At 40.9% G+C, this 17,276-nt stretch overlaps 1 protein-coding gene across 3 annotated transcripts in view; it reads right to left on the bottom strand.

Annotated features, from left to right (window-relative positions):
* SGCD (sarcoglycan delta) overlaps positions 1-17,276 on the bottom strand; it is a 576,749-nt gene that overhangs the window by 381,649 nt on the left and 177,824 nt on the right. Inside the window, exon 1 of one of the 3 annotated variants that reach the window (XM_059174135.1) lies at positions 15,836-15,982. The exons of the other annotated variants lie outside the window; for them this stretch is intronic. Coding sequence (XP_059030118.1) covers positions 15,836-15,871 — 36 coding nt within the window. The 5' untranslated portion in view covers positions 15,872-15,982. Of the gene's footprint in view, positions 1-15,835; positions 15,983-17,276 lie in introns of those variants that run through there. 3 annotated transcript variants of the gene reach the window in all.

Here is a 17,276-nt window from a genome sequence, read left to right as displayed (position 1 = left end):
CCAACCAAACGTAAGGAAATGGAGAGGTCTATTAATTATGCTACATAGAAAAGGAAAATTTAGATATGCTGAGTACATTAATTTTTCAAGGCAAAACTGAAACATGTTCAGATGATAAAAACATAAGAAGAAAGATAACCTCCACTCTATGTTTCTTTTTGATCCTCCCCAGTAGAAAACCCTCCAGGGAATGAAGCTGAAGGTTAAGGTCCGCTCACGGCCAGGCCCCTTTCATGACTCTGGGAGGCATCCAAAGTAATGCATTAACAGTATCATCCATTTTTATAAAATTGTTTAAAGTAAGATGTTTTAATTGCAACTAGTTAAGACCTTGTACCTTTCAAACCCCCTTTTTGTTGGGTGTCTTTGGAGGATTTCCATTAATTTAGGAGTTTCAGCTAAGGCAAACTGGGGATTCCTATGGTTTGGGTATAGTAGTAAATGTTTGTATGAGGGGTCCCTGGGTGGCTCAGTGAGTTAAAGTCTCTGCCTTCAGCTCAGGTCATGATCCCAGGGTCCTGGGATCGAGCCCCGCATCGGGCTCTCTGCTCTGCAGGGAGCCGGATTCCTTCCTTCTCCCTCTCTGCTTGCTTCTCTGCCTACTTGTGATTTCTCTCTTTCTGTCAAATAAATAAAATCTTTAAAAAAAGAAAAAAAAGAAAAAAAAATTTGTATTATTTGCAGAAACTTCCTTGTAGAGGTACCTTATATCTAGCCCTCCTAGCATAGGAATGCTTCCAGAAATTCTTCCTCCATCTTTGATGTCAACTCACCAAGCTGACTGTCGTGAAGGTACAGGACCAAAGTACACAACATGACGTAAATGTGTTTTATAAGGGCCAGCACCAGAAATACATGGGTAGTACAAAAGCCAGAAGCTAGGTGAATTTTTTTTTTCAATCATCAGATATGTAAAATTTTAAGTAGGATTCAATTCTGACACCTAGTCAAAACAAATTCTCTCCTGACAAGAATATATCCAATTCAGCATATAACATGATAAATGCTCTACCCCATTTTTTTAATGGGAATCATGGAAAATAGAGTCAGAATTTTTATGTGTACAGGTTATGCGCACTGTGTTTATATTCTGTATGTAAAGTTGCATGTTTTATACATCACAACCAGCAATTAAAATAAAAAACAACACCACCACCTCAGTTCGTTGAAATTGCCGTAAGAGACAATGATCTTTCTATTGTCTGTACAAGAAAGTGATAGTGCCAAACAGCTGTCATATGAAGAAGCGATCAAAGGCTACGCAACCAAAAAAGTGTGGAAAAAGTATGTCAGTTAATTATTCACAATATTATTTTTCAAGATTGCATGATAAGCCTTTTAAAAATTAATAATTTAATTTCCTTTCTCATTCTAAGTATATTCATGTTTTTAATTTGTTTGTGTTGCTAATTTTTTAGGTTTTTTTCTTCCCCCCTTAAAACAGCCCAACAAACTAGGCTTCTGGCATCACAAAACCTGGATCCTTCTCTATTCCTGCCCACAAAGGACCCCGATATATGGCAAGACCTCAGTGTGACACCGCCATGAGATACCCCCCTCCCCAGCTGAGCACAGTGGGTAGTACTGTTACCTGTCTTTCGCTGAGAGTGATTTTCAGACTTTTGAGTAGGTAAGAACACCTTGCAGAAATTGATTAAATGCACATTCCTAGGCCCCATACCAAGAAATTCTAATTCAGTAAGTCTATGCATCCCAGGAACCTGTGTTTTTAACATGTACTAAAATCGATTCTGAGACTTGTGGCCCAGAGACCATGCTTTGAGAGCATGAATTTAGATCCAACATAGAGATATATTGCTGGCCCAGCCTTTGCCTCTACTTGCACTATTTCTCATGAGATCACCTATTTTCCTCCCATGACTATACACACACACACATATATATAATATATATATATATATATATATATATATATATATATATTTACACACACACACACACACACATTTTTTTTTTAACTCTGCCATTCTTCACATTTTCACTGTGCTCCTACCCTGTAATTTTCATTTCTACTGTCCTCTTTCAGCATTATATTGAATATTACACCTTTTGCAAACTTCGGCATCTTAGCTTTTAAACATGCAGAGATATTATCTGTCATGAAAAAGAAATCTCAACTTACCTTCTGGGGTTGGGGTACACTAGGCATGTGAATTTTACAAAGGAGTTCCTCTCTGCAAATTTACACTCTCATCTTGGGAATCCTAAGACTAGTACTGTCCATCAGTCTTTGGAACCTCTTTACTGTTCTACAACATGTTTTACAATGATATAGGTTATCCCTCTGAAAATATCCTAAGTGCTTTTAAGTATTTAAAAGTTCTTTGTACCAGGGCACCAGTGGCTCAGCTGGATAAGCTTCTGCTTTCCGCTCAGCTCATGATTCCAGGGTCCTGGGGCTGATTGAGTCCAGCACTGAGTTCCATGTTCATCAGGGAGCCTGCCTCTCCCTCTGCCTGCTGCTTCCCCTACTTGTGCTGGCTTGCTGTCTCTCTCTCACACACAAATAAATAAAATCTCAAAAATAAATACATAAAAAAATAAGTAAGTATATGTTCTTTGAACTACAGTAGCACCTACACAAGGATGTGTTTATGTGTGTAATTACATGAAATTATATGTGCGCATGTATATACATGCATAGTTATTTGATGAATGAGTAAAATTCAAGCCAAGACTCTTCCAAGAACAAAAGGCTGTAAGGTCACAAGTAAAAGAATAAAAACTGACACACGTTGACTTCCTTTCCAAATGCGCATATGATTATACTGATGTAAAGTAGGCTGAAATCCAAAGCATGAGTCCATTCCTTTATGGGGCTATTTTCAGTGTTCACTTGTTCATAAACATAGCTAGTTGACACAGATAATCTATTTCTTGAACACAAAACGCAACAGAGTTATATTTTCCAGAAAACGAATACGGAACTTTCTCCTGTTTTTTGTTGTTTTTGCCATTAGATAGGGAGGAACTACAGAGAGTCAAGGCAATGCCATAATATAGTCATGGATTAATTACATAGATTATATATAATATATATAATCTAAATATAATAGCTACTGCTATTATATATTATATATTATAAATATTAAAATAAATGATATGTCATATTATCATATCATATAATATGTCATATATCATATAATATGTCATATATCATATTATTATTTTGTTTATTTATATATTATTATTAATCATTAATTATTGTAATATATTATATATTATATTATAATAGATGTTGAGTTTTCAAAGAAGGACATTTTGGAGGGGCATATTACTAAAGCATGAGAGCTGTAACCTCATGGTCCCACAATTCAAATGTTCTTATCTGAGATCATGTAACATTACAGAATCAAGGCCTGATACTAATCTAATATGTCAGTCTCAAGGGCAGTATTTGTCTTAATGACCTGGACTTGTGAACAACCTCTTGTACTATGTGGCTCTGTTTCACTTCGGCCACCTCAGCCACCACCCATACTTTAGGGACTTTCTGATGCCTATGACACTGCTGAATGGCCTCATAAATGCCCAACATCAGTCAAGGGCACTGCTGGAGGATTTGTACAAACCCCACATTCGTGGTGAAGTCCTCACAAGATCCTCAAGCCAGAGCCAGCCTAACTGGTCCCTGAACCCAGTAGCTATTTCTCCTCTAATTAAGGAAGCTGAATTTTATGTTCAGCTTAAGCTCACCAACACTAAGCTTCAGAGTGCTAAGTCCCACTTCTTTGACAAGCTTTGACGTCTTAACACAGAAGCTTGACTGATTGTACTCAAGCAGTCATACATTCTATACCCCATTGACCTCCTTCCTAAATCTAATTGGTACCAAATAGCTGCTAGACAATCCTATACTGCCCCAGTTCTTACATTTCATCAGTTGATCTAAAAAAGATGGAAGGGCCTGGGGCAGAAACTCACAGAGCTGGCAAACTGTGTGAGGCTGAGTAAGGAGTCCAGGCTCATACTGATGTAAGCCCTTGCTTTGCCGGTATTCAGGGTTTTCATTTCAACAGGCTTCTTCTCCAGGAGAAGAACACGTGTTTTCCTCTTCTCCCGCTGCCCCAATAAAAGAGATACCTAGAAAGCTTCTGCACAGAAAAGGAAACACTCAAAAAAACAAAGAGGCAACCCACGGAATGGGAGAAGATATTTGCGAATGACAGTACAGACAAAAGGTTGATATCCAGGATCTATAATGAACTCCTCAAACTCAACACACACAAAACAGACAATCATATCAAAAAAATGGGCAGAAGATATGAACAGAGACTTCTCCAATGAAGACATACAAATGGCTATCAGACACATGAAAAAATGCTCATCATCACTAGCCATCAGGGAGATTCAAATTAAAACCACATTGAGATATCACCTTACACCAGTTAGAATGGCCAAAATTAACAAGACAGGAAATAACATGTGTTGGAGAGGATTTGGAGAAAGGGGAACCCTCTTACACTGTTGGTGGGAATGCAAGTTGGTGCAGCCTCTTTGGAGAATAGTGTGGAGATTCCTCAAGAAATTAAAAATAGAACTTCCCTATGAACCTGCCATTGCACTACTGGGTATTTACCCCAAAGATACAGATGTTGTGAAAAGAAGGGCCATCTGTACCCCAATGTTTATAGCAGCAATGGCCATGGTCGCCAAACTGTAGAAAGAACCAAGATGCCCTTCAACGGACGAATGGATAAGGAAGATGTGGTCCATATACACTATGGACTATTATGCCTCCATCAGAAAGGATGAATACCCAACTTTTGTATCAACATGGATGGGACTGGAAGAGATTATGCTGAGTGAAATCAGTCAAGCAGAGAGAGTCAATAATCATATGGTTTCACTTATTTGTGGAGCATAACAAATAACATGGAGGACAAGGGGAGTTAGAGAGGAGAAGGGAGTTGGGGGAAATTGGAAGGGGAGGTAAACCATGAGAGACTATGGACTCTAAAAAACAATCTTAGGGGTTTGAATTGGCGGGTGGGTGGGAGGTTGGAGTACCAGGTGGTGGGTATTATAGAGGGCACGGATTGCATGGAGCACTGGGTGTGGTGAAAAAACAATGAATACTGTTATGCTGAAAATAAATAAAAAACAAATTTAAAAAAAAAAGAAAGAAAGAAACAGAAAAAAAAAAAGAGATACCTAGAGAATGATTACAAAATCTACTAAATCTACAAGATCTACTAAATCTACATTATTCATCTACTACGGAGGATCGCATTCTGTTTTGAGAGATGATTAAAAAATAATCTACAACCTTTCTAAAGACACAAATAATGCCATTAAGTTTCCTGATGATTTTTCTCTTGGACCTATAAAATTTGGGGGCCATGATCTGCTCTACTAATAAGGTAGAGTAGAGAACAAGGAGGCACTGACATGCATTTTACTAATGCTTGCTAGGCTCCTCTGCCCACTAGGCTTTACAAGTGTCTTGTTCCATAAGGGAATTTATGGGCGGGCCAACAAGCGCAACTCTGTAAAAGCTACACACGAGAGGGAAGAAACATGGCAGAAGACAGACCCGGCCTTCGAGGAAATCCCCATCGCAATCTATATTTTCAATAAAAGAATATTTTTGATCACCTACTATGTGCCAAGTACCAGAGCAGATCCTAGGGATACAATGGTCTTCAAAAGAATGGGTAGGATTGCTTTTCTGCCTTCTTCAAGCTTGTACTTTCACAGGAAAGATGGAGGATACTCAAGTAAACAGATAAAGCCCTTATAACTAAGAAAGGTGCTTGGAAAGAAACTGAAGAGGGTTCCACAGTAGAGCATGGAGGGTACCCACTCTGGGCACAGGACGCCATTCTGACAAAGTGATGATAAAGATGAGAGCCAGATGTAGAACATGTTTTTCAGCAGAGGACATAGCAAGCATTCTGGCCTGCTTCAATTAAGCAGGGTGGCTGGCAAGGTGGGCACTAGTGAGCTCAGGACAGAGGAGGACCAGGTTTGAAGAAAGTTTGTGGCCCCACTACACCTCACCTTGTAGGTTATGATAAGGAATGGCCCATAATAATAATTCTATCATCTTCTTCAAAAATAAGATAAATAATACCAATCAAGTGAGCCAGAGTTTGTGGCTTATGATGTTGTGTGTTCATATTTCCAGCACATTTACAAGTAAACACAAATCACATAACTGTGTATGGTTATAACCAATTTATGGAAATAGGCACAAATTCCCCCACAGCTGCATCACATATCTGGAGTCTGGGAGGAATCACAGTCATTTCGGACTAACTTGGCACATAAATAGTTTTCCATTAGCCATGTTAATTTTGAGGTCTCTGATTTAAAACTATCTGTTTTCTAGGGTTGTTTTCATTCAGCCATCCATACAACACATTAGTCTTGGTTTGTTAATACTTGGCACAATTTAGACAATTGTAACAAACTCGTCTCTTTTAGTTATGATATAATAATCAACACTATTTTCCGGTAAAATTCATCCATGAGAGTAAATGCTTGTATGTGTGAAATGGTCTAAGAACTGAGAATGGCAGCTTCTTTTTAAGGACATTTGTGGATTAATTTAAAAGTTATGGTTCCATATTTCAGTTTTCTAAGAATTGGAGGAAGTGTTGAATAATTTTTACTGAAAAAAAAAAACAGACAAGTACGTATATTTAAAAAGGCTTAAGAGTATAAAGTCAAGAAAAAATGTTTTTAAAGACTTACTTGTTTGAGAGAGAGATTGAGAGTGTGTGCATGAGGGGGGTACAGAAGGAGAGGGAGAGAGAGAGACTCTCAAGCAGACCCCCCACTGAGTGTGGAGCCCAATGTGGGGCTCGATTTCCTGACCCTGAGATCCTGACCTGAGCTGAAACCAACCGTTGGATGCTCAATCGACTGAACTACCCATATGCCCCTCAAGAAATTTTTCTTTCACACTTTTAGCTTCCCTCCAGAGAATCAGCTATTACCAGCTTTTTAAAATCTTTATAGCCATGTTCAACACATAGGCAGGCTTAATTCAATATGGACATTAAATATGTACACACACATTTAAATGTTTCTTTTTTACACAAAGAAGGGCAAATTTAATGCTCTTTATTGTTCTGAATCTAACTCGGCCCACTTAATACAGCTAAGTGATAGTCCCATGAAAACAGAGACATTTGTACTTTTTTAAGTCAAACAGTTTTACATTATATAGATGCAGGATATTTAACTTAGCCAACTCCTTAGTTATGAACATTGAGGTTGTTTCCAATAATTTTTTGTTTCCAAGGCTTATTTTAACAAATAAATCATTATCAGATATTATCCTATATGGCAGTAGACATTAGCAGTAAAAAGATGCCCTGCTTCTTAGACCTTCCAGTCTAGTGGAGGCAACAATAAAGAGAAAATAAACAAATATGTAATTTTAAACTTAGCCTTGAGAAAAAGTCTTTGCAAGGAATAAAGGAAAGCAGGAGAAGGGGGCAAACAATGAGTGGAAGGCTCCTGTTTCTAGGATGGTCAGGGAACACTCTGTAGTTGAGAGATTTGTGAAAAAGCATCAACGAATAAGAAAGTACATCATAAGGACATCTGGAGGAAGCACTCTGGTCAGAGAAACAATATAAGCAAGTGCAAAGGCCCAGAGGTGGGATTTTACTGGGCAGTGTGAAGGACAAGGTGGCTAGACTCCAGAGCAAAGACGGGGGAAAGTGTTTGACAATCAGCTTGTGAGTGCAGGCAGAAGGGATGCACACTGGGTCTTACAAACCACAGTGAAACCCTGAACTAGAATACAGATTGCGATAGTAACTATCAGAAAACCGAGGCATCAGAAGAAGATCTGATCTTCATGTTGCAATCACTCCAGCTGGTCTATAAGAGACAGACTCCTGAGATGAGAACGCAGGTGGAGAAACCAGGCCCCTGTGACTACTGCTATCACCCAGGGTCAGGGGGACAAGAGCCCAGACCAGGGCAGCGGTGAAAGAGAAGTTGGCAAGCTAGTACTGTATTTCAAGGCTATCTGGAAAGTAGAGCTAATGGGTTCACTGCTACCAGAGGCAAAGAATGAGGGCAGGAAAAGGAGAGCAGTTGGGGAATGCTAAGGATCTGTTGTGTGCACCTGGGTGAAAGATGGTTCCATCCCCATCATGATGGGGAACAATGGGGCATAGAAGGCTCACGGGCAGGAGGCAAATGGAGAGTGTTGGGGGGTAAGGAGAGATAAACCATTGTTGAGATAAGCTGATTTTGAAATGTACAGAAAAATCCATGTGGGTAGTATCCCAAAGGGACTTTGATAGGAGTCTGGAATTCAGGGGAAAGATGGGGCATAGTGATTAAGTGTTAAGTCTCCTGTAAATGACTGTTATTTAAAGCACCAGGAATAGTGCATACATGTTTCCTATATGTCCAAATACTCCTCTCAGAGAAGTCCTGAGAAGTCAAATTGCTTCGTCAGGCTATGACGTAGCGGGGAGAGGGGTACTGTTTCTTATAGATATTAACAGAGTTCTCCTCCAAAGTATGAGATGCCTTATATTTAAATTCAAAATATTTCTTTCTGGTGAACTGGAAGATATTTCAGTATAATTACGACCAATCTCACTGTCCCTGACATTTAGAAGTCTGAAGGAAGTCTGCTGAGATAGCTGTAGATGGAAATATATTTTTGAAACACACACACATATTTGTACCAGGCATCATTAGAGGTATGAGCTCATACATTTCTGACAACACTCTGGGAGATGAATATGATTAAAGCTATGTCATAAATTAAGATCCTAAGGTACTGAAGAGTAAAGGAAAATCCTCAAGGACAGCTCTAATTAATAAGTTGGTTAAGGTCTTGACTCAGACTGAGGTCCAGTTTTCTTTCCATTGAGCATGGAATGTAGCAAAGACCTGCCTTTCCCTGAACGTAACCCAAAGAGGTTAGAATTACCATCTATGTGTACTTAGCGTGGCGTGCACTGAAAATGGCGTAAGTGATGGCACTACTGGAAAAATCTGTTTACCTTCAGCCGCTCCCATGGGACTGTTCTGGGCATTTGGAATACATCAGTGAGCTCAAACATAGATGCCTCATCTCACAGCAGTGGTAGGAGGCAGTGATGGGAGAGACAGATAAACATGAAAGCCAAAGTGTATTATACTTAGATTACCAGGGATGAATATGATGGTGAAGGACCCTCCCCCCCACCACCACCAAAAAAAGGAAGTCAGATCAGTTGTCCAGGGATGGAGTGGGGAGCAGAGCAAGTTAAATTTTTTAAAGCCTGGGAAATGTTAACCTCATGGAGAAGGTAGTGTTAGAGTGGACTTGAAGGAACCTTGGGGGTCTGAAGTTTGGCTAAATGTAGTTCTTGATGTGGCAGGTTGAGGACTAGAAGGGAATGTGGAACTGAACACTCTTAAAGAGGACAAATAATTTCAAACACCTGACTGCAATTTTAATGATGTCATTTGCACATGCAAACAAAGCTACATCCGGGCGCCTGGGTGGCTCAGTGGGTTGGGCCGCTGCCTTCGGCTCAGGTCATGATCTCAGGGTCCTGGGATCGAGTCCCGCGTCGGGCTCTCTGCTCAGCGGGGAGCCTGCTTCCCTCTCTCTCTCTCTGCCTGCCTCTCTGCCTACTTGTGATTTCTCTCTTTCAAATAAATAAATAAAAATCTTTAAAAAAAAAAAAAAAAAAAAAAAAAAAACAAAGCTACATCCATCCACCATGGTCTCCCCGATGGACAGCTTTCTTAACAGGAGTCACAATCCTTTTACAGCAAACCAGCTGTATTGTACAAGGCCAACCCTCCAATGCCTGTGATGACTCCGACCAGAAGCAGATAATGACAATCCCAGTCAAGCCACTCTAGCTCTTCTGTGCCTTGGGGACCAAGCAATATAATAAAATAATAATGACCAGAACTCAAACACTTAAGACCAGACAATGAGACCCAAGCATGAAGGGAACACAGGCAATAGGGAACCCAAATCATTATTTAACAGATGACAAAACTAGATTCAGGAAAATCACAGGGTAAGTCAGGAACAAGGCCAAGGCTGGCCAAAGACATAACCACATGTTCCCCACAAATTCCTGGCTTCAAGCTTTTCAACTGTTTGACGTCACCTTCATCAACCACCAGGCACACACCTTTTGAACAACAACCAGAGGCGGATCACAACACAGCCATCGGTTTGCCAGCACAAAGACAGGACGCTACACTGATGACCAACCTTTGTGTAATGGCTAACATGTAACAGACACTGTTTGACATAGTTTACTGAACTTCCTTAATCCTCACAGTCCTATCATTCTGAGGTAGGTACTATTATTATTCCCATTTTACAACTGAGGCAACTGAAAAACAGAGAGCTTAAATCACCAACTCAGACTCACTCGGCGTGTTAAAGTCAGCAAGACTTCAAACCTGGAGTGTCTTGCCGAAAGACCAGGTCTCTTACTTCTTGTGTTAAAGGCTTCCACACCCATGTGTATACTTGGTCAGAAAAGCATGAGGATTCATTCAAAACATGTTCTTGGTAACAGTCTGAGCTTGATTTTCTCAATATGGATATTCATTTTAACAAAAGTCATTAAAAAAAAAGGCAATTCATCAATGCTACAAATACTACAGCAACTACTGTATTTCAGGCAGGGTACGCATTCCCTAAGTACAGACAGTTTTCCCAGATAATAAGCCATCTCTCTGAAGTCTCTGAAACCCGCAAACTTTCACAGCATCATGAAAAACAGCTACAACAAATGAGGCAAATCCTTTTATAGTGATTTGATAGTTGCATAAAATTAGCATTGATCCAGTAGATTCTTCCTTGACAATTGTGTTTGGTAAGGATCTTTAGCTGTGCTCTCGAATATTTGCAAAGACATCTGTGGTCTGAAAGGAAATGCTGTTCCTCTCATTTTTAGCCATGTTATTATTTTTTTACTCAAGGTGTCCAGAAACAAACATGCTAACAATAATAGTGAAGCTATTATGTATTTGGCTAAGTGCCTTGCATGCCTTCATCCATGTACACACACACACACACACACACAGGTCTACTGAGCTATAACTGAGTTCCAGTGAAATACACAGATATTAACTTCTCAGGTCAAGTTTCACAAATCTGTACATCTGTGTAAATAATAGTCAACCAAAGCAGGCACTGTTTCTATAACCCTAGAAAGTTCTGTCATGTCCTTTCCTAATTAACCCCATCCCCGGAAGCAGTGACCATTCTGATTTCTGTCACATGTAAAATTTGAAATCCCATATACAAGTCTATGATGTGATTGCTCCAAAGTATACTTGACTTCAAAACCTGTGCTCTAGGCATGCTGTCCTACTGCATTTTGCTGAGCAGATATCTACCCATTTCAACAGTCCCCTCTTAGGAGAGTAAGGTCAAAATGCCTTGCTTTCTTGTATATGTATCTAGAATGGTACTTTATGCACCATCCTTCAAAGAATTGAAAAAAAAATAAGGGTCATTCAAATCACTTTCTATCTTCTGTGGTTCAGACAGAAACCCTATTGAGAGACTATTATTATAAACACCTAGAGATCAGAAGATGTGGTTAGTAAATAGAGTGGACACATACCCTCTCAAAGAAACAGGAACTGCTCAGATTGTACTAAGTGTCAAGCTGTGGGACACCAGACCATGGAAACCCTTCTTCAGCTCCTTCTCGATTATCTATATTTGTACATAATATCTCAGAATTTTTTTTTGTAATTAATCTAAAAAAAAAAAAAAAACACTCTGTGATCCCAAATAGTAGAGGTTCAGACTTCCAGTTTGTGACCTGCTGTGTGCATCCTCTTTGTCCACAACAGAAGTGATGGTACAAATCTCTGAAGGTCATGTCCAACTTTCAGAGTTCATGTCTGTCATTACAAGGTCCAAGTTACGAGCAGACCCTGTTCCCAACATTCTTGACCACTGAGGGAAGCAGATGACTTGGGTCTGAACCAACAAAGAACAGAGAAGAAACATTTTCAATAGAGAGGAAAACTGGCAACAGGAAGATAGAATGAAATTTTTTAAAAAGAAAGAGAGAAGGAGCTAGAAAGAGTCCAGACAAGCGACATGATGGCTGACAACCCCAGATGAGAGCAGGAATGAAAGGAACACAGTGTGGCATTGCTTCTTGGCTGTTCCTCGGCTTTAAGCAATCTTCTCTCACTGAACACGCCATGCCCCGCACCACAACCCTACCCAGAGTTAGGACAATGGGGTGGTGCCCAAAGTTCATTTGGGCAAACAAGCTAAAAACTGGTGTTTGCTCACTCTGAGCTCAAGAAGAACAGTTTCAGAGGCTTAAGACTTCCACTCTAGCCAGTAGCAAAGTGTAGGCTTCCCAGGAGTTGAGAAATAGACTATTGGGAAGTCAGGGTCCTCACGAGAGTCTGATCCTATCACTTGGCAAAAGAAAGTGGTCTGAACAAGGAGGGAGTTTCTAATCCCCGGCAATATAGTTTTTATCAGGAAACTGTTCTAATAGGTGCCACCGCATTATCGGTTAAGAAGAAGAATAAAGCCACAGTTTCCACACCCACCCACACACCCGGAGCTACCATCAGCAAAGATTTCTGAGCATACCAATCTCACAGGATTTATACACTTAGTGAACTGTAGTGACACGCTCCTCCCGGAGTCCTGCAAACCTCTCCGACAGCAGGCCAGGGGCCACAGAGGACATGGCTTCCTCTATATAAGGCGGTTCACACTTGGCAACAGAAATTTGGAATGATAATGAAGACAATCACCTTTCTGTGTGGCAGCAAAGGTGAAAGAAAGAGGACAGTGGAATCTGTTGAGAAATTTGGGCAACACAGGAAAACTAACTTGGATAAATCAGTATAAAACATTGCTCTCCTCTGCTGATGGTACCCATACTTTTCATTTTGATTTGCATATTTCATTCTTTGCTGGTTTCTGTCATGCTCTCTGTTAGTATTAAGTGTGTGTGTGTGTGTGTGTGTGTGTGTGTGTGTGTTTATCTCCTTCTGCTATAATATCAGTCCATCTTCCTTTCTTCTTTCTTAGTGCACTGCTTTTCTCATAAAATCACTCTCTTCTCCCTTGGTTAATAGACGTTTGGTGTTCTCTGTTCATGGAATATGGACTTGGTGGCTGACTGGAACAGAGTCCAGGGAGTCATATTCTTGTCTGGTGGAAGTTAACTAGAATGTGTTCAAGAAGGACAAAGAGAAGAGCATAGGAAAAGATGAGGGTCAGATGAAATAAACCAAGATGCCCAGCCTCGGGAAAGGAAGACAAAGACATTTATAAGGAAGTGGGAGAGCTTTAGAATTACAAAAATCATAGATTATGAGAAAATGAGAATATTCTAGAGGCACCTGATCCCATTTTACACATGGGAACACTGAGCTCTGGTGATGAGTGAAGTCAGGATCTATCCCAAGATTTCTGACTACCTCTACCTCGATTCCCTTTCTTTGCCTCATTTCTGTACCAAGTACCACCACTGATCTCAAGCGTGGCTCCAGAGCCCATGACAGTGGCCACAGGTTACAAAGGACAGACACCCAATTTGGCCCAGTCTGAGAAAACCTGAGGTCAGAAACAAGACCCCAGCTGCTTCATAGTGTAGTGAGGTTCTCTGTGATAGGAGACATGGCCATTACCTCGAGCTGGTACCTGACCACAAGGCCATACATGGAATCCCTACACTGGATACTGATTTAGCCGTGGTGGTGGTCAAAAACTCAGTTCTGCACACCAATGTCTACCTGGCCTCCAAAAAAATCACTCGGAGAGCTTTTAAAAATATAGAGACTCCCCAGTTCTAATCTCTGAAACTCTGATTCTGGAGATTTTGAGAAACCATGAAGCTGGTGATTTATGAGGAACCTTCTAATACTAAGATTTCATTACAGTATCACTTTCCCTTTTATTGACAGCAGGCTTCTGAAGTATCACTAAGTGGCCTTTACTGAGCCAATGAATAGAACATGTAGTCCGCACCAGATTTACAGTCAAGGAACAAATATTGCCTATGGTCTCAGACTGCCTGTGTCCCTCACACAATCTTTTGATCTCAGTGTCCACTTTCCTGATGTCAGTGTTCACATCTTTGAAGTGGAAGAAATGGATTATGAGAATAGTGGTTTTCAAATGTATTTATTTATTCTTTTTTTTTTTAAGCATTTGTGGCCAAAACTGTCAATGACTATCCTACCAACCTCCTCCCTGTTCTCCACTGGTGATCTAGATTCGTGGGTTCCTACTCCATACCCAGACAGTGATATGTGGTTGGTTTTAATCCATTACAGTAAAATCACTGTATGTGGCCAGTGGGTACATGATTCAGTTCTAGGTGTGTATTCTGTGATGAGAGGGGAAGTCTATATGGGAGAAGAACCCTTCCTGATTAAAGGGGCCAAGTCTCATGAGAAGAGGTATTTCTCCCATTATGCCCTGCCACCTTTTCCCTGACTTGAACATGATACATGGACATGAGCAAGGGAAGTTCAGCTGAAGAGCCAAGAATGGTGAAGGAGAAAGGCAGCTTTAGTCCCTGGGGACACTGTTCAGAAGCCACAACAGCTCTGACTGTCTAGGCATGGTTCACACTTCTACATGCCTAAAGGAAGGACTTACACATTCAGACTTCTGTGAGCAAAGTTCTATTACTTGCAACCAAACTCAAGTTTCACCTACATTGCACTAAAACTCTCTTTTCAGATGAAAGCTCTTGCAAACCTCCAATATACAAAAAATGTAGAAGTGGCTGGGCTACCTTAGAAATTCTAGAAATGCAGACAGGGTGTTTCCACGGCCATTCTTCCCCAGATTCCTGCAGAGGTCCTTCCACAGAACCAGAACCAACCAGGATCAGCATTTTTTTTCTGTGGAGCCCCCTGAGGGATTCACAAATCTTCCCTGAGATCAGAGAGTTCTACATCAAATATGTTCTTGGGTTTCTCTTTTGATGTGCTTATTTGCATGAATTTTGTCCTAGAAAATACAGATCCCATTCCCAACCAATGGCTCCTCCCATACAATTCTGGTATCTGTGTTTGTTTTAACTGTAGGATCACACAGGCAAGAAGTGATTCCATTCTCATCAAGAAGAGAGAAAGGAGCAGAGTGTGATATAATACAAAATAGCATATTCCTTCAAGGTGCAAATAAAAGGATATAGTGAAGGTGGATGTGAAGGGAAAAGAACCACGGAAGAATCAAATATCTGACTAGGATGCAAGAATGCAGAGGGCTGAAATCAAAGTGATCTCCAAGGTCACTGTTAGTCCCACGTTCACGGTATAGTCCTTATTAAATTCCAGTAGTGCATCTTCTATGTAAAAAATGATTGCTGTGATAATCTGAGTATTATTAGATGAGTTTCTCTATATTTAATTCAAAAATTTATTTTAGTGCTGTATCTGTTCAAGAATGACTGAGAGAGGGTGGTAACATCTAGGTAGGTATCTCTCACCCACACATATTTCAATGACAGTACAGTGCAGTAATTAAGTCAACAATGGGGGCATCCATCAATCCTCCCCCTTATAAAAGAGGTCTCCAATTACTCATACTCAAATTCTGAACTACAGGATGGCCCAAGTCCCTTCCCAATGGTCAAATCCATGCTTCTATGGACCTCCTAACCTATGAAACTAGTATTAAACCCTTTCACCAAAAATGGGATACATGACCTTGGAGAGATTTTTTTTTAAACTAAAATTTTTAAAAATAATAATTTAAGTAAATTCATTCATTAAAACAAAGCAGATGTACCATGTTATATTATTTTGAAAAAGTCTGCTGAAGCATCCGTGAGCAGGCCCTCGAACACTGCTCACAGCAATCACTCACCCATCTCCACCTGGTCCATTCACTCAACACCCCCATGGGGACTATCTCTGGATGGAAGAAATACGAGTTAAAAATAAAGCCCGAAGAGCCTGCTTCCTCCTTGCTTAGGAAATCTGAACCCTCGGGCGTTGCTATTCTTACAAAATGTGCTCTCTGATTGCTTCCAGAAGGCACAGCAGGGCAGACTGACCATGGGGCCTCTCCTTGTGCGGAGGGTAAAATTCTCTTCAGTGAGGCCACGGTTTATCCACACATTTCAAGCCGAATGGATCCGTGCCCGCTGGCTCGCGCTGTTTCTGGTAGGCGTGTCCCATTCCGAGGCACCACATCCTCCCCCTGCCCCGGCTGCCCAGTGTGTGGTGTGGCCACTCCTCTCCCCTGCTGCCCACACCTCTGTCCTGGATTTCTTCTCCTCTACCCTCCCACCCCCTTCTTTCTCCTTTCGAATGTCAAGGGAGTCTGACTTGTCCCTCCCCTACTTCGAAAAAAGGGAAACTATAAAGTTTCTTCCAAGTTTTAGGCACCGTCGTTCATAATCCTGCAACCAGAGCTGCCATTTCACGCCTGCTCTGCTCAGCGCTTGACGCGCACTAAATTTAGACGGAGTATGACATTAGAGCTCACTTGAGTCTCCTTTCTCCCTGGCAGTGGGCTTGGCTCCAGTTCATGTCAGTTCCTAATCTGTCTTGGCATTCTGCTCACCCAGTAGGCACTTAAGTAAAACACAAATGTAGTCCCATCTATGCCGGCATCCCACCGCACCCCTGCAAGTGCCAAACCTGCTCCACCCAACCTAACCCAACCCAACCCAAAGAGGAGGCTGAAGAAGAAAATATTTGTGTGCCGTGTCTTAGAGTAAGAAGCCCTGCTGTCCATCACTCCCGAGTTCCCTCCTCCAAGTGCAAAACTGTAGAGAAAATGAAATGGTTGGCTCTGGGTGCAGACTTTCCACCAAAGGGACACGAGGTTTGCCTGCTCATACGTTTTATACAGAAAAGGACCTGGAGAATTCCAGCCCCTGAGTCTTTGTTCACCCATTAATCTTTACTATTAGCTACTCGCGGAGAGATTTGAAAACTGAAGTAAACACGCACCTGAATCCATTCATTCATCTACTTCCCCAAACACACTCTTGGCCAAGTCCCCTTTGGAGAGCACCAGAGCTGTCATGATTTGCTCTGCCAGTAATCAGAGAGCTGTGGTGAGGTTCAGTCTAGCCCTTTCTCAGCTGAACCAGTTTCTTAATCGCTAGATGCTAAACATAGAATAAGGCAGAGCTTTGGGGGGGGGGGGATGGTAAAAACCTATATTGCATAGTAGCTGATATGCATGAGAAAGGATAATTTTAAAATTTGGGATTTTCGTAAAGTACTCTTTCCAGGAAGGTGCAAAATAAAAATCAATCGATTAATGAACTAAAATTCACACCGTTATATATTAA

The sequence above is a fragment of the Mustela lutreola genome, chromosome 5, assembly GCF_030435805.1.
Source record: "Mustela lutreola isolate mMusLut2 chromosome 5, mMusLut2.pri, whole genome shotgun sequence".
In the NCBI taxonomy this organism is placed as follows: domain Eukaryota; kingdom Metazoa; phylum Chordata; class Mammalia; order Carnivora; family Mustelidae; genus Mustela; species Mustela lutreola.
The sequence above is the reverse complement of the archived record's forward strand: the minus strand, read 5'-3'. Positions and strand labels throughout refer to the sequence as shown.